The sequence below is a fragment of the Saccostrea echinata genome, unplaced genomic scaffold (assembly GCF_033153115.1).
Source record: "Saccostrea echinata isolate AGI-Se365-2 ecotype Australia unplaced genomic scaffold, CSIRO_AGI_Sech_v1 ptg000012l, whole genome shotgun sequence".
NCBI lineage: Eukaryota > Metazoa > Mollusca > Bivalvia > Ostreida > Ostreidae > Saccostrea > Saccostrea echinata.
The window spans coordinates 3,198,459-3,223,970 of NW_026889761.1; the positions used below are offsets into that span (position 1 = coordinate 3,198,459).

General features: G+C 32.3%; 1 protein-coding gene across 1 annotated transcript in view; it reads left to right on the forward strand.

The window, feature by feature from the left end:
* The window catches only part of LOC133185687 (uncharacterized), a 54,390-nt gene extending 31,537 nt beyond the window's left edge, over nucleotides 1–22,853 (forward strand). The window contains exon 11 of the mRNA XM_061320991.1: nucleotides 22,599–22,853. Coding sequence (XP_061176975.1) covers nucleotides 22,599–22,843 — 245 coding nt within the window. The 3' untranslated portion in view covers nucleotides 22,844–22,853. The remainder of the gene's footprint in view (nucleotides 1–22,598) is intronic.
* Nucleotides 22,854–25,512: the final 2,659 nt, after the last annotated feature.

Here is a 25,512-nt window from a genome sequence, read left to right on the forward strand (position 1 = left end):
CATTTTAATATACCAACAATGAATTCAAGGCTTTTATGTTAGAGATTTAAAATTATGCCGAAAAACTTCATATGCCATATTCATATCATGTCAAACCTGGCTCTCTTACAAAAATACACAGACTCAACGTCAATATAAAACTTTATCTTAAAAGAGAAAATAATGAAAAAATATTACAGTCGGATTTGTCCAGCCACTAAATCTCTTTCACACCTTTTAACCACCAAAAAATAAAACAACAACAAGAAAAAACATGCCTCCTGAATAAAATATGAGAAACTAAGGAAGATGCAACAATAATCTATAATTTAAGTATATCAGAACATGTACATTTATATAGGTATCAAGTTTGGCATAAAATTCTCAGATAAGAATGTGCTCCATGGGCCTCTCATGTACATAATTCATGTGAAAAATTATTTACTAGTCTGAAAATACACTAAACCAATCCCCAACCCCAATGTCTTATTCCCCTGCCATTTTAGAATAGATACTTAAAATAGAAAATTTTACGTACATTCACTAGGGGATGCTTACTCCTCCGACCTAGGCACCTGATCCCATCTCCGGAATTTCAAGGGGTCCGTGTTTTATGCCATCTTAAAATATTTGTATTGTTTATAGATTTTTTGAAATCGAACGTTGTTATCTTCACCTTTTACATAACACAAAGTAAAAAAAAAGATACAAATTATTTGTTATTGTTGTAAGTACAAAACCTGCACTTGGCATGGAATTTAAGTTAGATACCTTTAGATTAAGTACATTATCATTTAAAGGCAGAACGGGGTAAAATAATCTGAATTGAAAATGGTAATAACTTCAACTGGAACAAAAAATTGGATTCTATATGCAAATTTTGTAGTAGGCCTGCACTGAACCAAGCCCCTGTTAAGGCGTACTATGAAAAAAAAAAATCGACGGAATATAGACGTGCACATTTAGATACCTTTTAAATCTGAATTTATTTCTGTAAAAGTTTTATATTATCACATGACTTTAATAATAATTGAAATAAGATAGTATACCCTAATCTGTATTGAATATATTTTGATCACCTTTTTTGACGGTCACCTTGCAAGAGCATGACTATCCAAGTTAAAATTAAAACTTTAAGTGATAAATTGTTCCTACATAATTACATGTAATAATTCTTCCGACAACGATTGAATAATGGCGACAGGATTTTAATGATTTAACATCTGTAAATAATATTATGTTTAAAAAATGAAATGCATTTTTCTCTGTGATAAAATGACTGCACATAAAATGATTTAAATTTATCATGATGACGTCATGTCGACAAGTGCATTGCGATCAGTGAGAAGTGTATACTTTGTGTGGGATTTAACTAGTGACAAAATTGAACGCGATGGTAATCATGGTATGTTTTGATGAAGTTCATTACTCTTATATAGTTTAAAATAGCAAATGATATCATTTTCTGGTATTGTGAGGAACTGCTATTTTTGTGTGAAGTCACATCAACATTTCCCGCATAAATTTGGACCCAAATACACTCTAACCATAAACAAATTGAAACAAATTAAACTTGTTGAATTTTGATATTTATGATATATGCTCCCTATGATATATCAAAACTCTAGAAAAATATCCAAACATTTTTTTTAAGTTTTCAAAAAACCTTATTAAAAAAACTATAAATCACTGTTTAAGGAGACATTCTCTATATACATATATCTTATTTTGCATCTATAATCATAGATTTTCTTGACAGGTCATACAGAAATTCAAACTGATCAATTGATTATTTCGTTGCTTTGCATTCCTGTTCCCTTGGCAGTGGACCTAAACAAAATTTAAAAAGATACTTTTCCCTTAGTGTAGCTTAATGCAGGGACAAATAATCTAAACGTCCACGTTATGTAAAAATGACAAGCCTTGTTGACGAAGAGAATAAAAAGAAACTTACAGAGAATTCATCTGAAATAATCTATTATTCAGAAGAATCATTTAGTTTTTATAAAAAGCAAAATCCATGTCATTTATGAGTTTTATTCAAAAATGCTCGAATTTTTCCAAAAGTTTTTTCTTAAAATTAAATACTTCATTGAATGTCATTAAGAATATAACTTTATATTCATGTTTCTCGTCTGTTCTTAAGTGATAGAACCGGGGGGGGGGGGGGGTTATACCCTGTTAATAGAAAGTACACAAATATTTAGCACAAAGTATCGTTCTCTTTTAATAAGCAGATAAAGAAGTAAAATGAAGTTCTCATCAATATTTGTAAATGTAAGCATCTTGCAATTCTTTCTTGCATTTAGATTGAACTTTATTAATAGATGCCAATGATAGAAAATTTGCTGAAAAAGTTAAAAATAATCATTAAAAAGTATAAGAAAATAATCCTGAATAGGCATGCATAAGAATACAAGAGACAAATGTGACCATTGCTATAATAATAGATCTTTTAGCATTATTCTGTCTGGCCGTAGCATCTCTCTTTATTTACACAATATACGGTTATCGCATGCATATGGGTTCTATATCTACTGACAAAGAAGTTGATCATACAAGAGTATCAACAAATCTCATTTACTGGTCCCAGCTGACAAAGTAGGTAACAACATTGTCTTTCTTGTAAGTCTCATTATTTGAATTCTATTTTAGGGGAACTAGGATCTAATTCTGCAAGTGGTAATCCAACTTCTACCCATAGCTCCCTTTCTAAGGAGGAAATACTTCAAAACCATATGTCAGTTTTAAATATTTTTAATATTCCCAACAATCAAAATGAATTTAAATTACAATACCTATACTGAATTATAAAACTCCATAAAAATCCTTACAAACAAAGATACATAGCGGATTCCAGTAAATGATCTTCCAAGCCTCTTTCTTTACTCATCACTAAGATATTCACAGCAGTGAAGGGGAAACTTCAGGAGTACTGTACAACTGTATATTAAAGAAGTGGTGTAAATCAGGTGTTGCTACTTAAAAACTCCAAAGAACTTCTAGAAAATTTGAAATCACAAAATTTTACCAAAATCAATAACAACTATTCAACACTTTATACAAATATTCCTATTAATAAATTAAAGTCCAGTGCTTTTTGACATTATAGACAGCTGTTTTCTTTTTTTCTCAATAAAAATGGAACTCGTAAATTTACTTACCTTGTCATTGGTCGTTTGCAAAATTATTTTGTTAAAAAAACATTCTGATTGTACACACAAGTACTCTAAAGTTGATATTAAAAAGATGCTTGAGTTTCTGATTAACAATATCTATGTAGTTTTTGGAGATCAGATCTTCCAACAATCTGTTGGAATTCCCATGGGTATCAACTGGGAACCGTTGTTAGCAGACCTATTTTTGTATTCATATGAAGCAGAATTAATTCAAAACTTCTTGAGAAGAAAAAAACAAACACTTGCTGCGGCCTTCAACTCAACATTTAGATATACCGAAGCGTATTATCAATTAGCAATAGTTACTTCCATTCATATGTCGACTTGATATGTCCCGGCGAGCTTGAAATAAAAGATACCACAGAGTCTGACACATCTGTTTCATATTTGAATATTTTACTAGAAAAGACGTTAATGGTACCCTTACAACAAAGCTTTATGATAAAGGTGATGACTTTAACTTTTCAATCGTCAACTTACCTTGCTTATGTAGCAATATACCTTTATCACCTGCATATTGGGTTTATGTCTCTCAGTTGAGTCGATACGCAAGAGCATGCTCCACGTATGAACAATTCTAAAAAGGGGCAAGCTATTGACAAACAAGTTTATGAATCAAGAATATCAACAGTCTCGCTTGGAATCATCATTTCGCAAGTTCTATGGTCAATACAATGGCCTTGTCAGAAAATACAACATCATTAAGTCAAATGCTGACAGACGTTTTCCACATTAATTGTTAGACCATTATTTACACACTGAATTGTTGACGGATTTTTCTGTTTTTCCCGATCATGAAGAGAAGTACACGGCAGGTGTGACCGGTCGGCAGGGGATGCTCATATCTCCATGGCACCTGATCCCAACTCAGAGTTTTTGGAGGTCTGTGTTTGCTCTGCTCCCGATTTAAATTGTTTAAGTGGACTTTGAGCTTGAATACTGGTTGTTATCTCTCCATATATTTCATTAAAGTCAAATTTTTCATATCTATGGTCGATACAATGAATGAATGATCTTGTTTTCAAATGCAATCCGTCGTTAGGTTGAATGTTGACTGATGTTTTAATTTTTAATTACGTGTAAAATCAGAATGTTTTTCAAAAAACAATTATGCAAAAGAACCAATGATAAGATAAGTAAACTTACGAGTTCTATTTTATTGAAAAGGCTGCATTCTATGATGCTAACAAGTTTTCGCTGTCTCGCCATAAGGCCGGGGAAAGGAGCTGTCTTATAAGTATACATATAAAACATTTATTTTTGTAATAATTGCATTGTTGCTTAATTTTGACATATTGTACATAGTAAAAAAATCACTGAAAGGGCCTACCAACTTTTACATCAGGCTCGCTCACTTAACATAAGACCAGCTATTTCTTTTATATATATTTAAAGTGCAGTAATAAGTCCTGCTTACTTTTTATGAATTCAGAATGAACTAATTGTGACCACTGACTTCGTTTCTTTGTTATTCTCTCTTCGTTGTGTTATTGCCTTCGCGTTCCCGCTTCTTCGCAGTAAGGGCGGGGAAAAGAGTGGTCTTATCAGGGCTGTTCGGAAATTATTGAGACATTTACTTTTACTCCACAAAGGACAGAGATAAATTCATGAAAATTCGTCAACATTTAATAAAGAACAAATAAAACAAATGTGCAAAATTTCTTATTTATTGCCTGACGCCACGTGCATCAGGCAGTATAAGGATTATTTTTTTCAAGATCCGAAACTAAGCGATCATTCTTAATGAACTAGATTTTGTGTAAGCTGATTTACAACGGAATTTGTTACCTGTATTTAAAGAAAAACAGTGTACAGAAGAAAGAATCATATTACTGATGCAAATTAATGATGTGTTTAATTCCTTCAGTTTTTTGCATCCACATGCTTATTCTTTGCAATTCTTTGTATGGACATGTCCGTGTAACATTTTTTCTGCGATTCTAAACTACTGGATCAGTCCATTTGCCTTCTACGAAAGGGGTGACACAATCATTTAGCGCCAAATGTCACATGTAAATTATCTTCGCGCCTTTTTCTTGGATTGTTCTATTGAATGGGTGTGATAACTTCTATGGAAATAAATAAAGTTTATTCTTTTAACCTGATTCTTAAGCTTCAGATTTTTTATTAACAGTAAATTTTATCTCATTTTTTAAAAGAACACATTGTATATGGACAGGCAACACTAAAACAATGGATTTGCTGATTTTTCTTACTATTTATCCTATAAGTCCAATCATAAACAAACTCCCTCCATCTAGTAAATGGGACATCCCTTCTTGATTCAGTCTGTTTTCCATCTTTTCTTTCAATATTATATTTATTAATAAAGTACATTACAAGGTTAGGCTTTTAAAAAAGCTTAGAGAGTCAGCCAGTAGCATATGATGAACAAGGGTTTACTCTTAATACAGTGACAACAGTGTAGGTCAGTACCCGTAGAGGAATGGACTTCACTCTCGTAAGGTTCTAAGTAAAGAATCGGCAAAATGAAGAAGACATCATGATCTGTGCTGGTTTTCATTTCATAAAGAAGCACGTTATTATAAATTATAAGAAAGGTCCTGGAATCGATTGAAAAGAAAAACTTAACAATTTTAAAACTGTACATAAAGATGTATTTTAAACTCATTTATAATATATGCACATGTATATGGTAAGACCATCATCGCGTGAGTTTTGTCCGGGGGGGGGGGGTGTTATTAGTATCTTGTTTTTGCTCTAGCTATAAATTGTACAGGCCATTTACTTTGAGTTCTAAAGCAGCATTGAAGCATTTTTTTCTCAAACCCTTCAAGACAACTTTTCCAGTTAAAAGTGTTCAAAATTTACTTCGTCGTCGAGAACGACTAAAAAGAGACCAGTCTATAAATAGAGGCAATCTCACTAATCTATCACTGACGAGAGTGTGCATGAAGAAGGGCGCCCTCTGATAAGAGAGTACATGTAATGTGAATTTCTCTAAAACGAATCATCTAACTATTTTCCCCAGAATTATAATCTACACTAGGGCACTTGCAGTTTCATCCCAACGTAACTAGTCAGACCGTGGGCTAACTAATAAATGACCAAATAGTGGCATGTCTTAGATATTCGTTAATCTCTAGTATTTGGTTATGTCATTTGTGAAAGTCAATTCAGGCCCGTAGGAATTTCACTTTGAGGGGGAATAACCATACATTTTCAGTTGGGGGGGGGGGCACTATGAATTACCAAAATTTCTTGACAAGCAAAAAAAAAGTCATCAGACATTATTATTGAGGGGACACAAGCATATAGCAGCTATGTTTTCTATAGTTTTCTATAGTATTTCTATAGTATTCTATATATCGGCAAAATAATTGAGGGGGGGGGGCACGGCTACCCCGTGCCCTCCCCCGGTTCCTACGGCGATACAATTGTACATCTTGTGCAATGAAGTATCGCAACTATGTCGATGACGGAAACGTTTAGCACCTCTCTTGCTTATACGTTCCATAGATAATGATTGATTAGTCAGGCAAGCTTTTTGAAAAGCTATTACTTGTAGGATAATTAAATACGTTTCGGTGAATTTACAAACATATATATGTCTATTGACCTAGATCAGCTTTGCTACGTCATTTTAACGTCATGTCAGCCGGAGATGTGAAACGATCGCATTCGTTTACTTTTCTACTCCGTTATCACATATAACATACAAAAAAAAAATAAAAAAAATCAAACTTTCTCTTTTTTTAAACGATTCTTTAAAAAATATATAATAAAATGTGTGCTGTTGCTACACCAGTGTAAAATATACATCAAGTGTCTTATACAGTTTGACTTAGCATTATGCAGTACCGATTTATGCAACGCGGGTCAACGTTATTTAATCCGTAATAATTAATGGTCGTACGGAGCTTTTGTTTTTACTCTGGTTGAATTATTTGTTAGAAAAAAATATATACCAATGAATAAACAAACCCTTAGACATATTTTATCGCATTGTTATTGTTTTAATAGGCTGTTTAGTTTGTACAAGAGTTTTCCACATTTCATCAACATTTTAGGTATGCTCACTGCGCCGCCTTGACGTCAAAATCTATTTTGTTGTCATTATCAGATTTCTAGACCGCGCTTAATTTATTTAATGATCTCCTTATTTCTGATCGAAATTCTAACAAATTTGCACAAAATGAAGTCTAGATTAAATTATATATATAATGTGAATTATTTTCGCTCTTACTGTGGGTCCACCGTGAGTTTAAACGTTGGTGTAACATATTTTCAAAATCTGATTTCGTGACTGCGCCGGGTACCCCTACCAGTGACACATTAATGTATCATTGAAAAGAAGAACTGAAATTTTTAGAAACAAACATGCATTTTCAAAGGAAGTACAATTAAGGACAGGAACAATAAACTTTCTCCTAGATGAATAGTTTTTAAAATATACAATTAAAATTTGGAATAAACTGTCAACTGAAGTTAAAAATTGAGCATGATCAATGGCTGACTTTAAAGCTCGATTAACTAAATGAAGAAACACTGTAAAAAGTAAAATATTGGATTATGGAAAGCGGAAACAAACTATTTTGCATTGGGAACAAAGAAATAGAGCCAGTAACATCAATACAGACTTATTTGATAATATTTGATAGAAGATCCGTCATGTACAACTCATGGCTAATTTCAATAATTTGCATTATTTTTTTCAGTTATAAATTTTCTTTTGGCCAAGGACAAACTTCACAAAATCTTAGTTTTTCTTTTCAAATCAAGGCCTCATATTCTTTATTTATTTTTCTCATAATGTTTTGTTCTTTTTTTGTTAATTAGTATTGTACATCATAAATAACATTGTACAAAATTTGAATAAACATTCTAATTTCCTTTTCTTTTGAAAATAAATATTTCTACATTGTTAAAAGAGAATAATGAAGACCAAAATCCCATCACCGGTAAGTGAAGCAAATGCTTAATTCTTAATAGATGCCAGAGATAATAAATCCATTTGATGTCATTGAACTATATCTTAACGTATTCCAAGTACCATGCTAATTACGATCACGAAAATTGTAACCTATTCTTCTGTTATTCAAGCTTAAAAATATAATAAGTGGGTTTTGATTTCTGTGATCTCCCGGTATACCTACGAAAGATGGGATAACGTGAATACTGTATCAAACATTTTTTTATCACGTCAATGTCTTGGCACATGAAGGAGGATAAAAATTCCTATTATTTTGTCCAATGTAATATAAATATCTCTATTTGTTGCATGAATATTAATTTCAGTCTTGACTTGCAAGCTAATGAGAACCATATTACAAAAAATGCACATTTTACAGAGTCTAGCATTTCTTATACTTTTGTTGAATGTAACCTTCGGTGAACAAGTCTTAGCTGAAAGTAACAATCTAGAAAAATCTATTTTGGACGGAAGCACGACGTCCGGAGGAAAAGTATCTAGTGTTTTACGGGACATCCTTAATCAGGAGAGTCTAGTAAGGTTTTCTATGGTTCAGAGAATTCAAAACTTAGTCATGGACGTCATAGATAACAAAAACAATTCTCAAAATATGCAGCAGAAACTGAAAATCTTGACCAAGGAATTAAAAGATTTGTAGACAAGAGACGACGGAATAGAAACCGAGGTTACAAAACTTAAACAGGTGTTAGAAGTAATGAATGAGACTTTCAGAAAAAAATGAGGTTTTCACTATTGGCAACGTTAAAGATTTAAAAGAGAAGGAATTAGTTTTAATAAGAAACCAAACTTCAGTGCTCCAGAAAGAAACTAAAGAATTACTGGCGGAAAACAGAAAAATTAAACAGCAACAAGATTTGCAAAATAAGACCAACACACTTTTGAATTTTTCTTATAATGCCTTGCAGGAAGAAATTAAGCAAATAAAAAGTGGAGAATTGGATGTCAAAAATAAAAATCGAGAATCCAGAGAAAATGACTTATTTAGGAAACTATTAAATGATGTCAAAAACACTCTGAGAGATATCAACGGTTCCGTGTATGAGAAAAGATGGGAAATTCTTTTAAGAACTATTCAATATCTATGAATGAGATCCTGGATGGTTTGCTTGAGGATCATACAGTTTTAAGCCTGCAGGTTTTGAATGTTTCTTCTTCTCTTACTGCTGGTAAACTGCTTCTTTCTTTAAACTTTTACCAAGCATTCCTATTGTTCTGTTGGTAAATAATCACCAGTTTTTTATGGCGCACCAAATTCAATAAAATGAAATCTTCTTAGTTTGGTTTCTGATACACTGTGTTTTCTTTATTGTTTTATACTTGACGATTTGATTATGATTTGATAACAGGGAATTTCAATTAGTGAATCTATGTGTTTCGTTGGAAGCCTAGATTATGATTTTCTAAACATCATCCGTGAGTAAACTCGCATTAAGAGTTTTTATTGATAAAAAAGATTCCCCCCTTGTTTACAATAAAATTCGGTAAGTAAATTATCATGGTTTCAAAAATTAATGAAAATACATTTAAATCTTGTACAATGTACATATGTGTTTGTAGTTTTGGTCACAAATTAATATTAACAATTATTGTGAGTTAGTGATTTATTAATCATACAAAAACTTAAATAATTCTCGTCATAACAATGAACATAAATTTAAGCTTGATAAATTAAGTTTAATGATAGCAAGGGATAGTTAACAAAAATGGTTTTCTACGAACAAAATAATATCTTGCCGTAATATTTTATTCTAAAACATAATATAGTGCGCTGGAAAGGAGACAAAATAAGTTACTTTGATATCATATCAAATGAGTTTCTTAAATGTTAGAAATCTTTTTTTTTTTTTTCTCATTGCATCATAATGTTGAAAACTATTTAATCGGTGGAAACATAAGTCAACACATGATAACTAAAGCAAAGATCAAGGAACAATAATTTCGTGAAAACGGTATTTAAAATTTAATCATGATTTATCCTTGCGATTTACACTTTTCTACCATTAAAGATTAGTGATAAGGTAAGGAAAATGGTGAATGTTTCTGTGGAAAAGCGATCAAATTCATAAATCTTTTAAACAATGAAAATCAAAAATACAAATTAAAAATGTGGATCCTGGAGAAATTGTAATGAAATACGGAGATAACAAACAGTAATCAATTTCAGAAGTCCATTAAGATAAATCAAATCAGGAGCACAGCAAAGTAGAATCAGGTGTCTAAGAGGAGCACCCCCTCCCCCCTGGTTACCCGAGTGTACTTTGAGAGAGAAAAAATATCTACCGTATATACTCGCCTATAAGTCAGTTTTTTGGGAGTTAAATTTCGGTCCAAAAATCTATGTCCGACTTATATGCAAGTCATAAAAACATTAGTATTTTTTCTGGAGGACAAAATGTAAGATTTTATTCACATTTCCCCACGAATATCATTGAACAAAATCTAGATATATTATATCATTTATGTATTCTAAAATTACACATAAAGTACAAGTATTTACATATTTTAATAACTTTATTTTTATCTTAATTGTGCATTATATATTTTTTTAATGATTTAAAATTAAGTATTTCTAAAAATATTAATCGAAACCAGGTTAAAAAAATATAATTTTGCTTCTTAGCGCTGGTTACGCTTAATCTGATAGAATAATACTCTCTTTTATTATAGATCTTGGAATAAAAAAAATGAATCAATATGCAGTTTGGCAATATAATGTCTATGAGTATACAGAATCAGAAATATGGAGATAACGAACAGTATTCAAGCTCAAGTCCATTTAAACAATACAAATCGGGGGACAGAGCAACACGAGCCCCCAAAACATTTGAGGCGTGATCAGGTGTCATGTGGAAGTAAGCATTCCCTCTCAACCCGTCACACCCGCTGTGTCTCCTTGTCAAGATCGGGTAAACGGGATAATCCGTTGATATTTTGGTGTATAAATAATTAACCAACAACTAGCACGAAAACGTCAGTCAGCGTTTGAACCAACGACAGACTGCTTTTAATGATAAGATCGTTGTATAGATCACAGAATTTGCGAAATGACTTCAAACGAAGCCGTAGACATCCCTGCCCAACCAACCTGTTGGCCAACGTTTTAAAAATTGATCGTAAAACACTGGATACATGCCCTCGTGCATCGAAACCAACCGGGAGACATAAGCCCCACACACAGGTGACCAGGGTATATTGACACACAAGCGAGGAAAGTTGACGAGAGAAAAGCCGACGTCATAACGCCCATCATAAAGTTCCGTTGCCATGTCACCATTAACGTCTTTTTCAGACCAATGCGTAAGCATAAACAAAACACCTATTGGAATAAATGAAATCCCTATTTTAAAAAAGAATATTAAGCGATGTTAACATGACACAAACTCAAGAGACAGTCTTCCCTGTTTGTAAAAATGTTTCACTTGTGTTCATAAAAGAATTTTGATGATAAATAGAATTTAGATAAACCAATTTCATACGTGTCTTCAGGGAAGTCATTTGTTGATGTAAGTATAGAAACAACCTGTACGTCATAGATATTTCTCTGAATCAAAATATTAGTTGTCAATGCATTATTATTATATTTAGCTCAGGACAAGTTCCTTCTGTTTTAACGTCTTTAATGTTGATTAAACATGTAAATAATAAAAACAACGTGAATAAACATGTAAAAAATAAAAACAACGTGAAGAAACAGGTAAAAAATAAAAACAACGTAAATAAACAGGTAAAAAATAAAAACAGCGTGAATAAACAGGTAAAAAATAAAACAACGTGAATAAACAGGTAAAAAATAAAAACAACGTGAATAACAAAAATGCCTGATTTTTTAATAATCTGATATAACATATAAAAATTATTATTTTCATTTACAGAAATAAATACGTTAGTTTGTGCCTAAGGTTTGTAGAATTATGAACCATTAAAATTTTTTTGTCACACTTGAGAGTTATTGGGAATTAATCTCTACGAGGGGGGATCAAAAAGTTCGTGAACTATCTCTATATTTATAAAACCACAATTCAGATCAGAATGAAATTTGGCACACATACAGTCATACAAATATACTATAAATAGCTGATGTCATGTTATGTTTTTCTCCATATTTGTGAAGTCAAAATGTGAAAATGACGTCAATATGTAGGTGACTTGTGACAAAAATATGTTTGACTCGGTCGTACTCGAGCAACGAACGGCTGTAAAGTTTAATGTGTATCTTGGAAATTCCTTTGCAGTAGTATATAATAATTTGTTCAAGGTTTATGAAGACAAAAGACTTGCCAGAAGTTCAATCATCAATTGGATTGATTGTTTTAATGAAAGAAGGAAGATGTTTAAAAATGATGTCTGTTCTGTTTTCCTGTGAAAGCAAACGGGAGAGGAGATGCGTCGTTAGTTCAGCAATTTGTTATGAAAGATCACCAAGTTACAGATAGAAAAATAGTTGAATTTCTTAACAATAATATAATTATTAAATTCCTAAAATATTGTTTTATTTTAGACTTTTAACATATCAGATATGATAAAAAGAAGGCTCCCGTACTTTATCCACATAGGATAAACGACGCCCTCCAAGCCAGAGGACTCAGATTGTGATGGTCACCATGCTCATTCTAGGAAAAGATATCCTTATCCACCCATCCTATTGCCGAGGTTTGGCCATTTCTGACAAATGGACTGTTATTGTTATAAAAATAAATTGCATGGTAAGAAATATAAGACTTGGAAAAATCTTTCACCTTCTGTGAACAAAACGCTACGGAGCAAGTCACGTGACCGCCTGTATCACGTGATTCGCTCATGGGCAAAACGGTGGCAGATGTGCATTTAAATCGGAGAGGATTACTTAAAAAAATTATGAACACTGAAACCTAATTTCATTTCTTTTATGGAAGTTATTCAATTAGTTCGCGAACTTTTTTATCACCACTCGTGTGTATGAAATATATTGATACATTATATACTCCTTAAAAGTTTAGATTACGTATAATCATATACTAGTGTCACAGACAGGCCCGATAAATTCTACACCAGAAAAAAAAGATTGAATCCTCTGAACTTTAAAGTGCTTTCTCTATTTATTAGGTACAAATTTAATCTGTTAGGTTAACATGTTTAAATGAGGGGATGACTTCCTGATTTTCATATTGTACCTTCTGTGTTCATGCATTTTACAGCATTTGTTAGAGATACATGAAACATTGTGGTACCATTCTAACGTCTTTCAAAGTTGACCCAGCTAAAATTCACTTGACATTTATTTCGTGGAAATGGTCATATCAGACTAGCTCGAAAATCAAACATATCTATAACCGTACAATTTTTTGCAAATTAAATTAGGAAAGATTCTGCTGTTCACAATGAGGAGTTGCTTAATTATTCTTTTACTGCATGATATCATAATATTAGATTCAAATCTCTTAATTTCCATACTATGTCTAAAATTTTATTTTCATTATCTTTGTGTGTTTTCCTCATTTGACTCAGGACTGATCCACTACAGAGGGGGGCGGGTGGACGGTGAGTATGATTTGTCATCTGATAACAAAGTAGCAAAAGTAAATGACCTTCTGAATAATTAATAAACATTTTGGAATGAAGTATTATTTCAGTTATAAAACACATGGCATATTAGGAAATTTTTTACCAGTAAATTTTCAAATTAAGAAAAAACAAATTCAATGCATATTTGTACTGAAAATAAGAAGTAGGAATAGGACCTATGTAAGATATAAAAGCACCATTTGAAGTTTCCTCTTAAAACAAGTCGCCTACGTGAGGCAGGGTTAGAGCGTTCTAAGAAAATAATCCTTACGTCGCAGTTTTAAATCCCAATATGGGACGTGGAGACCGGTCGTTCTGAAGAGACCGCATTAACTGAGGTCCCGTGTTGCAGTATTTTCTGGCACGAAAAAGATCCATCACTGCTCAATGATACTGAGTGCCAGTCGAGTATAGGTCAAAATTTGCAGCCCTCCAAATGGTGGCGTCTCCATTTGAATAAAACAGTCCTGAGAGGGGCGTTAAACAACAAACAAACAAACTCTTCAAACAATTATTCATGTGTGGTAAAACATTTATGGATCATAAATTTAAAGGCAATAATCTTTGTACAAATTGAGTATGATTTTTGAGTCTGATGATCCAATTAACGGACATAATTGTGATATTTCTTAATATTATACGTGCTTTTCATTTATCCTTTATCTATCCAAAAATATATGTAAAATAAAATATATTTAATTCCAATTCCACGTAAGACAGGCAGCTAAGTTAATTATAACTTCCTCAAATACAGCATTGATGAATGTTGTCATTTATTAATGACTGCATAAAAACAACAATTAATATTCATCTGTAATACAGAGATCCCAGACAAACAAACAAGGAGACTTACTGAGCTTGATATGACACAGACAGCTAGATCTACCACAGAAGCTAAGTAAGAATAACGTATAAGCATTAAATCATGTAAATATTTTATGCATATTTTGCTTGTTAGTAGGAATGAACAGTGAGCGATCTAAAAATCCTTAGACAATACAAATCTGTGAAAAGGGCATAAATCATGGACCCCTGGAAATGTCGGAGGGGGGAAATTGTGATTTTGAAAACCCTGTACCTTCAACAAATCTGTTAGTAGACTGCCTACATGTTATCACATTTTTATTTTAGTTTAGTCTTACAAAATGCACAGTCAAAGAGATGTATATTACTATCAGAATACTATTTGAAAGGCTGTTTCGATATTTCTAATATCGACTTTTTCCGATTTCAAATAATGGTTTTATATTTACAGTCGGAATATTTTACTTCATACATCGTGTACACATACATCTTGTACACTGTTTGTTGTTGTAAATTCAAGGTTTGGGGTAATTGGAAAAAAGTAATTGTAATTGAGTGTAATAAATTACATTTTTTAAACTTACTGGAAGTAATTTGTAAATTGACCATTTTGTCAATTACTTGTGTTTGCAATTTAATTAATTACACTAAAAAATACCATGTGATATCAATCACTTTTCAATTACATTTCAATTCCTTAATATAATACATATCATTCGTATTTAATAGGGAAATATTTCCATCACAGTCACAATTTAGAGTTTTCTTCTATTCATTAAAACCGTTCACGGTAGCTCAGTCTGTAGAGCGCTCGCTCCGTGATCGGTAGATCGTGAGTTCGAATCTCGGCCGCGACTGACCTAAGTCGAGAAAAAATGGGTAGCAACTGTTCCTTCGCCATGCGCTCGGCACTTTGAAGTGAAAGTTGCGGGTCCTTCGGATGAGACCTTAAAAACCGAGGCCCCGTGTCACGACAGGCGTTGGCACGATAAAGATCCCTCACTGCTCAATGGCCCTGAGTGCCGGGTAAAGGTCAAAATTTGAAGCCCTTCACCGGTATATGGTGACATCTCTATATGAGTGAAAAATTATCGAATGGGACGTAAAACAACATACAATCAATTAATCAATCTATTCATTAAAAACATCCTAAGCCTTTTTCAAAACCCCAAACTTACACCCTTATAAATAAATTTGATACATAGCCTTGTTTATAATAATAGTTTGTTTCATAACCATGATGCACATATTGAATAAATATGAGTTTAATGTTTGTCTAAAATTTTGTTCTACCCTTCTTTGGTATAGCCATGGAACCTTTCCATTTTTTAAGCTTGATTATCAAATAGGAAATAGTGTAATTTGTCATTAAAACCTGCCTGGTGGCCATTCAAATCACAGCTGAAAATTCCTTTCAAAATCCCTCAAAAGGTTATTTATACTATGCTTAGTTAAACTTCAAAGATATGACCATTAGAGGTGATTTATTTAATACAATTATTTATATATACTGAAACGCAACATCCTATTTTAGGGGGAAATATTATATATAAGATGTAATTTTGTATATAAAAAGTAAGTACATCAACTTTGTAAATATCGGTAATTTAACGGTTGAATGATTTTCATACCATTACCGGATGTTAAGTTTGAGTCCGCTTAAAAGAAATCAAAAATTGCATGTTTAACAAAACATTTGGCAATAATATGGGGTTGAAGGGTTTGTATCTGTTCATCATAAGTAATGCAGCAATATTCCGAAAAATAAATTCTCCTTTTTTTCGCGTAAGCGATGCTAAGGCTTCCTGAAAATGACTTAAGTACGCATTTTCATTGCTCTAGCTGGAAAAACTCAAAATAAAGGTGATGAAGAATTGCAGATGCAAATATGCACTACATCACGCCTCAAGAGACTCTTACGTATCATTAGCATGAATGACAGTTCTTGGACAGGAAGTCCAAGGATTACTACACTGCGCTAGTCTAGAGAAAATTCGACCTTATCATCTGAAAAACGGGCATTTAAAAGTGGCAAAGATTATTTCTTTCGCTCAGATCTCGAGATTGATGAACCTATTGCATCGTAGAAATCAAGCTGCAATTATTGTGCATGGCAGTCTTGCACGCTGTAATTGAATGGCCGGGTTGGGGGTGTTTTAACAGTGATGTGTTACTTTCTAAAGTTAAAAGATAATCATTTAACATTTTTATCAAATCTCTGATGTTTTTAAATCGAGTTTTACTTAACTGTATTCATTTTTGAAAATCATTAGATAAAAATTTCAAATCTTTGTAGATTACTGCTTGTTGCGTTTCTTTTGCGTTTCAGTATAATTTAGAAAAAGAAGTTTTTATTAAATCATTATTTAATCATCTAATCATATATCTTTAAAAATAAATTTAGTATCTGAAATAGTTATTATATAATACAAGTATTATTCATTTTATAAAAATTGTTACCATTTGCAATTTAGGTGTTACGTTTACCTAAAAATGAAATAATTTCAGAGTATTTTACGTTTGATTCATTAACACTTGGAAACTCGCTTATAGTCAGATTTCATAAAGGCAGTCGATTGATAAATATGTACATGTAGGTCCTGTGTTGAGGAAACAATAACATCAAAGGCACCTGACGCTATTTATTTTAAATATAACCTCTACCTAATTAAAGATTACATGTACTTGTTCTTCCAGTTTTTTGAAAATTAAAGTAATTGAAATGTATTTAATTACATTCTTCAAAGTAATTGAGAGTAATTAATTACATTTATAAAAATCAATGTAATTGTTATTGCAAGTAATTAATTAAAAATTATCAATGTATTTGAAAGTATTTAATTACATTTCAAAGTAATTGAACCCAACCCTGGTAGATTTTCTTTTAAAGTATTTGATGAAGTTAAAATAAAAATGCTGGTCGTTCTGATCCTATACTTAATGAGTTGTGTTTTAATTTGATAAAATGCTGTAGTTATAAATCCTAAAGGAAATACCCGGTATACTAAATATTAGCTTTGTACTTTTTGTAATCATTTTTCTTAAGATGCAATACGTCTTCTTGATCAATACATAGGGCTCAAGGCGGGTGTGACCGGTCAATAGGGGATGCTTACCTCTCCTAGGCACCTGATCCCACCTCTGGAGTTTCCAGGTTCCGTGTTAATCCCCCTTTCACGTATTTGTATTGTTTGTACTTTTAACAGGATAGATCACTGTTTGTTATCTTCACCCCTTTTCATACATCAATAGGGCATCACGGCGGGTGTGACCGGTTGGCAGGGGATGCTCACTCCTCCATGGCACCTGATTCCACCTCTGATGTTCCTAGGGATCTGTGTTTGCTCTGCTCCCGATTCATATTGTTTTAATGGACTTTTATCTTGAACACTGTTCGTTATCTCCGTATTTCATCGATAAAAGCCATTTTAATCATTTCATTAAGATGCTTGAGTTTCTGATTTACAATATCTTTTTAGTTTTTGGAGATCAGGTCTTCCAACAATCTGCAAAAATTCCCATGGGTACTAATTGTGACCCATTAATTATAAACATTTTTTTTTATTTCACATGAAGCAGAATTTATTGAAAAACTTCTACATGAAAACAATGTATTTTGCTGCTATTTTCACTTCGACATTAAGATATATATACACGACAATTTATCAATTAAGAATATTTATTTTACATTCCTAAGTTGATTTTGATATAGCCAACTGAACTCGAAATAAAAGGCACCACAAAGTCTGACATATTTCTTTAAGATTTGGATTTTTTTTTTTCTCCCGAAAACAGGTTGCAAGCATCGCTAAGGTCCTTGATTGTTTGCCTCTCTTTACAAGATTGTGGAGTACTGCTTAGAAATGCTGACTTTAAACGAGGTTGTTAAAATCATCGTAATATCAACTTATCTGGCAGAAGCCTGCCTCGATTTAAAAATTGGTTATACCCAGAGACTCTTTTCTTGATTTACAGTGCAGTTGTTCTTGAGTATCGAGTAAGTTGGGAGGGAGACATAAACACCATATACAAGTGATAGTGGAATGACTACGTAAATAAGGAAAGCTGACGATGAAAAAGATAAAGTCTTCTCGTTTGACCCATATTTAGTTTGTAGCTGGTATATAGTCAGTAAAACATCCAAGTATGAAACAGATGCGGAAAACTCTGTGGTCTCTTTCTTTTTATCTGAGTTCTCTGGGATATGCCTAGTCGACATATGAATGGAAGTAACTATTGTTAATTGAGAAAACGCCGTCGATATGTCTGAATGTCGAGTTGAAGGCCATAGAATCTGTTTTCTGCTTCTCATATAGTAATTGTTTAATAACGTCTGCTTCATAAGGATTTAAAACAGGTCGGCTAATAGTGAACAAAGGTAGTGTTCATCAAAATTCCAAAAGACTACATAGATGCTGTAAAATTTTAGGAATTCGATCTTTGCATCATTTACAACCCAAGATAAGTCTTTAATAAAATAATATAATCATCATTGCTTATTTTTCCATCAGGTGTCCTTAATATCTAATCATTTAACGAGAAGTGTTGAGAGATAAAGTGCATTTAATCATCACAATAATTTATAAACATTTTTAAGAACATTCCGGTGTCATTACAACTCAAAATTCATGTACTATTTAGCATAATTTTGAAAATAGAAAACAAAATTTTATAAGCGTTAGTGACCAGTCGTCACACAGAATATTTTAATTTCAAAGTAAATTGATTCTCTGAAAATCGTGTGACTTGCTGCGACATGCATTTAACTACAAGTAATAGCTTCCTGATTAGGTAAATAACTGACTTAAAAATTAATGCGGTTACTATTATACGTTTATCTTTTCGAAATTTTTGACAGAAGTATTTTGTCTACATAAAATACTCGCTTGGTCGGGCTCGTGTTGAGATGTGTTCCGAGTATTTACATTTCTTTAGTTCTATCTTGTTCTTATCATACTTCACTCTGCATTGAAATTCATTGTGATCTTTTAATTTCATTAGTACTTCGTCATCATTACATTTGCAATTTACTTGCCATGTAGAAGAATATAAAAAGGAATTTAATTTTGTTGCATTCTTATGATAGCTATTACATTCTTTAAAAAAATCTTGAATACACCTAGGCACACAAGCACAGATTACCTGATTTCTACATTTCCATAGGTTATACAGAAAAGAATAAACGGCTCAACAAATTTCTATCGAACTTGGGAAGATTATAAACATGGATTTGGAGATCCCAGGAACAACTACTGCATTGGTGAGGGTCAAACATTTTTAATCAGTCTTTTGTTGTTTAAATCAATGATCGTAAAGTAGTAACTACTGGATTGGTGAGGGTCAAAAATTTGTAATCAGTCTTTTGTTGTTTTAATCAATGATCGTAAAGTAGTAACTACTGGATTGGTGAGGGTCAAACATTTGTAATCAGTCTTTTGTTGTTTAAATCAATGATCGTAAAGTAGTAACTACTGGATTGGTGATGGTCAAAAATTTGTAATCAGTCTTTTGTTGTTTTAATCAATGATCGTAAAGTAGTAACTAGACAGACATATATCATTTCCATGAAATGAGATATGGAGATAACGAACAGTATTCAAGCTCAAAGTCCATTTAAACAATGTGAAACATGTGATGCAAGTTTGTGAGGCACTGATTGATTATTTGTTGTACTACATAGTGTCATAAACACTAAAAGGTGGATTCAGATTGATTTTAATTGTTCATATTAATCTAAATATATATACTACATGTACGGATAAGTTTAGGACTACTGTAAATATTTTCGTTCATACATAAACAGAGTATGAGAAAATGGATTCTTTATAACTAGGAATTTTCAATACACCATTGTTACAATGCACAACTTAACAACATTTTTGGAATCAATGGTTGTTGGCAATCTTGGAATCAATGGTTGTTGGCAATCTTTTAGTCAAAATGATAGATTAAAGAATGATTCAGTCTGAACAAACGAACCGTTAAGTGCCCATATATAAAATCATTTCAACTGCTTTGATTCAAAATGAAAAAAGATGATAATGCTTAACATTGATTTTACAATTTGTTTTGTACCACAAGGATGGGTAAAATAATGTCATCTTCTCAACCTCTCACCTCGCTACCCGAACTATACCGGAACGACCTACTCCAGCTGTATAAAACATTTAATTCTGTAGATGTCAATTTACTTCTCACTTCGTGTAGTTGATGTACATCTGACATGTCATAAAATCTTATTTTAATCAATACTTGAAGTCATAATCATCCGTTTTAAAGGATTAATTTATATTTTTCACAAAGGGAATGATTTAATCCACGCTTTAACCAAAGATCAGGACCAGGAACTTTGTGTAGGTCTACAGAGCTTTGATGGAGAAACAGCGTATGCTGAATATTCAACGTTTTATATCGGAGAGGAGAAAGATAAATACCAACTCACAGTGTCTGGATACACAGGAACTGCAGGTAAAAAATTCCCATTGAAATAACCTTGAATTATAGGCCCCTTGTAACACATTTTTCTAACAAAGGAACTAAAAGTTACATTTTTATCATGTGATCTAAGGATCTTGTGTCTTCCAGAGGATCTGAAATTTACCCTTGGCTGTGTGGTATCATTTCTGATCTCTAGATATTAATGTCAACGTTAAGATTGTACATATTTGTAATTAAGAAATTTCACCATGGAAAAAAGTATTACTTCAGACGAAAAGTCATTGGATAAATATAATTCTGAACAATATTGAAACGCATTCACTTTTCATAGAGTCAAAAATTTACCTTTGACAGTACGGTATTACACGTGACCTGAACGGTATTGAGTCGAACATTTACAGGTTATTTTGAGAAAAATGATTAAGAAATATCAACATTTGTTGTAATACTTTCATAAAATAAGTCATTGGAAGAAGCACAAGAACATTTCAATAATGGATGATAGTTGTCCTTAAAGACAGATGATACAAACAAAAAAAATGGATGCCTGGATTGGTATATATTTTTTGATCTATTTTGGTTCTAAATTATAGGAATACTAAATTTCCAAAATATTAAGAAATCGTAAAATTTCTACGATGTTCAAAAGTCCACCTTTTTGCAACTGTCCTTATTAATCTTTACAAATATTTGTCACTTTAAATCCAATTACTGTGAAATATAAAAGAAAAATAAAAATCTATGCGGTTAAACTTATTCAATTTACTTATATAAACAGGGCTTTAGTTTTTATTTTCAAGATTTTTGATAAAAATTTGTGTGTATCATCTGTCCTTAAATATGGAAAAGGGTCAATTTAAAAAAAAAAAAAAAAAAAAAAAAAAAAAAAAAAAAAATCAAGATTTAAACTCATTCCTGTAATTCAGAACCATATTGAAACGCATTCACCTTTTACAGAGTCTAAAATTTATCTTAGATAGTACGGTATTACACGTGACCTGTACGGTATTGAGTCGAAAAGTTACGGTTTCCTTTGAGAAATAGTACTCTATAAGATATGAGCACTAATAGGAATTTGTTATACTTTCTTGAGAAAGGTAATCGGAGCAAATCAATCAGATAAGCACAAAAACATCACAATACCTTAATAATTAAATTTTCCTAAAACAGGGAAATTAAACCATTAATTTCAAAATTGTGTTTTCATGATTTTTCAGACAACTGAAATCAGATTGTCTCAGGAAATTGCTGGATATTAGTGAGTTCATTCTTTTTTCATATGAGTGGTTCCATGTTTTATTGGTGCAGCAAAATTTCAAACAGTTTTTCATCCATGTTTCCGTAACCATTTTATATCATGTATTACTTAAAGAAATCTACAGTATTCAACACTTAACGTAAAGATTACATCTGTTTATTCTTTTTTTTATCACTGTCTGGTAAGAAAATAAGGCTTGTTTAAAGAGGGGTGTTACTCAATTACTTTTATCATCTGCTGTAGTAGAGGCGAGGATCTAATTATAATATTTCCTGGATTTACTATGTATTTTGTTGAATTGTTAATTAGAAATATAAACTTTGATGATACATTATACTTAGCCATTTGTATGCCTTAATTCATTGTGGATAGTTACGCAAGTAATTTTGGCAAACTGAAATTTCATACAGGTAATACAGGTAATTCATTATATACTCTGTAACAGGTGACAGTTTGGCTTATCACAGTGCAATTAAGTTCAGTACAAAGGATCAGGACAACGACGGGGATAGTCGTAACTGTGCTACAACATATCACGGAGCCTGGTGGTACGACTCCTGTCACCACTCAAACCTTAACGGACAGTACACCCAGTCTGCTGTGTCTGATTATAAATACCCGGTATGGGGTCAGTGGAAAGGAACTGAAGCTTTAAAACAGACTGTGATGATGATAAGATACAAAAACTAGAGTTAATGTATAAACAATCCTGTAATATTTATAATGAAACTGATATCTAAGTTTTATTATTTTGGACTTCAGTGTAGATCCATCTGTGGTTATAAGGACCCATGTCAAGTGATATTGACCGAAGACACAGGAAGTGATAGCGGCCGAGCTTGCAAAGTCACTGAAATCCATAATAGTTATATTATATAAGATAAAATATAGAAGATTAGACAATCTTTAAAAACATTCGATATTTTGAACCGAGGTATAAAGATGTTCCTTCACTGAGTGAGTTTCAAGAACTCTCGCAAGATGAAACAAAGAATCTGATCATGGAACTACAAACTTAATCTTGCGAATTAGACATCTTACCAACTAATATTTTGATATCTTTTTTAATTGATATTTTACCAAACATTATGAAAATCGTTAACCTTTCATTGAAACATGGCATCTGTGGAAGAAAGCGATCGTTAAACCCCTTTGAAAGAAAATAGGTTTGGAATTGGAGCTAGCGAGCTACTGGCCGGTGAGTAACCTGTTTTCAAAACTTATTGAAAAATCCTCTCCTTATAGACTCAATATGCACGTAAACGAAAACAATCTGCTTCCAAAAAATCCGTCGGCATACAGACGTTTCCATTGTCGTGAATCTGCGCTATATAGAAACAAGAAGTAACAACTCTCATTGCAATTAATCTCAGCGCCGCGTTCGATACTGTAGACCAAGATATCTTAATTGAAGTACTTCAAAAAACTGCGGCTTGCTGTGAAATTGAGTAAATTCATACTTGCGACCTCGTGGCTGCCAGGTATGTGTGAATTCCGTTTCATTATCTGTATGTCAGCCGCAATGTAGCGTTCCACAAGGTAGCTGCTTAGGACCCCATTTATATCCAACGTACGCAGGAACTTTATTTGATGTCATTCCATATCATTTTTCGGCTTTGCAGATTACCATACCGCAAATTATGCTTTAATCCAACATCGCCACACAGCAAAATTAAGACTATTCACGAGCTTGAGGATTGCGCAATGATTATTAACAGTTGGATGAACGCAAATTAACCTAAAATGAATGCATCAAAAACAGTATTCATTTTATTTGGGAGTAAAAAAAAAAACAACAACAGAAAAATGTGCTACGCAGGCGATAAAGATTAATCAAATCCGTATACGATAATTGGGTGCATTTTTAGATGAAAACCTAAATTTCAAAGAACATGTAAACAGGAAATGTCGTACAAAAATGTTAATTATCTAAGGATTAAATGTATTTGCAAATATTTAACAAAGGAAGCTACGGAAATTTTGGTTTTATCATTAGTTATTTCCCATTTAGACTATTGCAATGCTATTTTATCTGGTACGAAATAAGTAAAATCCAACGAATTCAGAATATGTGTGCCAAGTTCAGTAATATTATGAGGGATGGTATTACTTTCTAAATTTTAAGAAAAAAAATCTAAACTTAAGGTAGCTCATTCATTCATTCAATCTTTAATTCCTCCATTTGGAGCTTTGATAAAAAAAAAAAACAACAACAATTACAACATATCTAAATCAATGAAAATATATTTTAAAAATGCGGCATTTACAATTTGCTTTTACACTCTATATGAAAAAATAAAAACATCTCATGTGTGTGTATTATATACATTATCGTGGTAAGTGGCTATACTAGATACTATGAATGAAAAACATTTTAAAATGAATTTCTTCTTGTCTAACACTTGGTCATGGGTACCTCTAAGAACAGATAGTAAAGAATTGTACTCGTTTAATGTGACAAAATCTATATAAACATCATTGTAATCATTTGATATTCAAAAACTCAGATCTTTCATTAGATGGTATAGAACAAGTCGTTATGGCATGTTGAAAACTATTAGTAAAGGGTTTCGAGCAGATAATGCACTGATATGTATCCTTCCTCGGTACAAGAGTCCACAGATCAATGTACTTAACAACTTGCATTTCTTTTGTTGAAAATGAAATTTTCCAAAGTGAAGCCAAATGTACAGTTGTATGAGGAAACTTGATGTCATCGAAATCTCGATCGAAGTGAATTAAATCTTTCCATGAAGAATTGTAGTAAGAATTAACAGCCTGTTTTACAATGTTCTTCCAAATATTCTTGGGTGGAATACTGGTATTGCCTATGTATGTCTGAAGAAATCTTTCTAAAGAGTATTTCTGGATAATAAAAACAAGATCTCTAACAAAACCGAATTTTGGTTGTGGTTGAGATACTCGAACATTCGTATCGTAGAAACGTGTTTCGGAAGGAGATTACTATCCTTGCAGCAAAGCTTTCCAAAGAAACATAGTTTTCTTTTATCAATTTCAGCTAGTATTGGGTGTAATCCGAGCATACTTTCACAAATAGCCGATCTTGTTGATTTTTTGGAAATTGTGTATGTCTTTTACAATAAGATGTTGAAACCTATTCAAAATGTTAGTCTTTTGTTTTCAAAATGTCCTATTACTTACAACCGAATAACGCTGAAGGTAATACAACTTTCTTATAAATATTAACTAACGTTTTGGGATGGGAACTTTTCAGCACATTTGCTTTTATTCCAAAGTAGGATTTCCTTTCTTTTTCGAAGGAACGGGTTGTGTTCGGTAAAGATTGAAGGTTGAGGGTTTGATGTCTGTTGTACGCCAAGATGTACGTAATTTGTCGA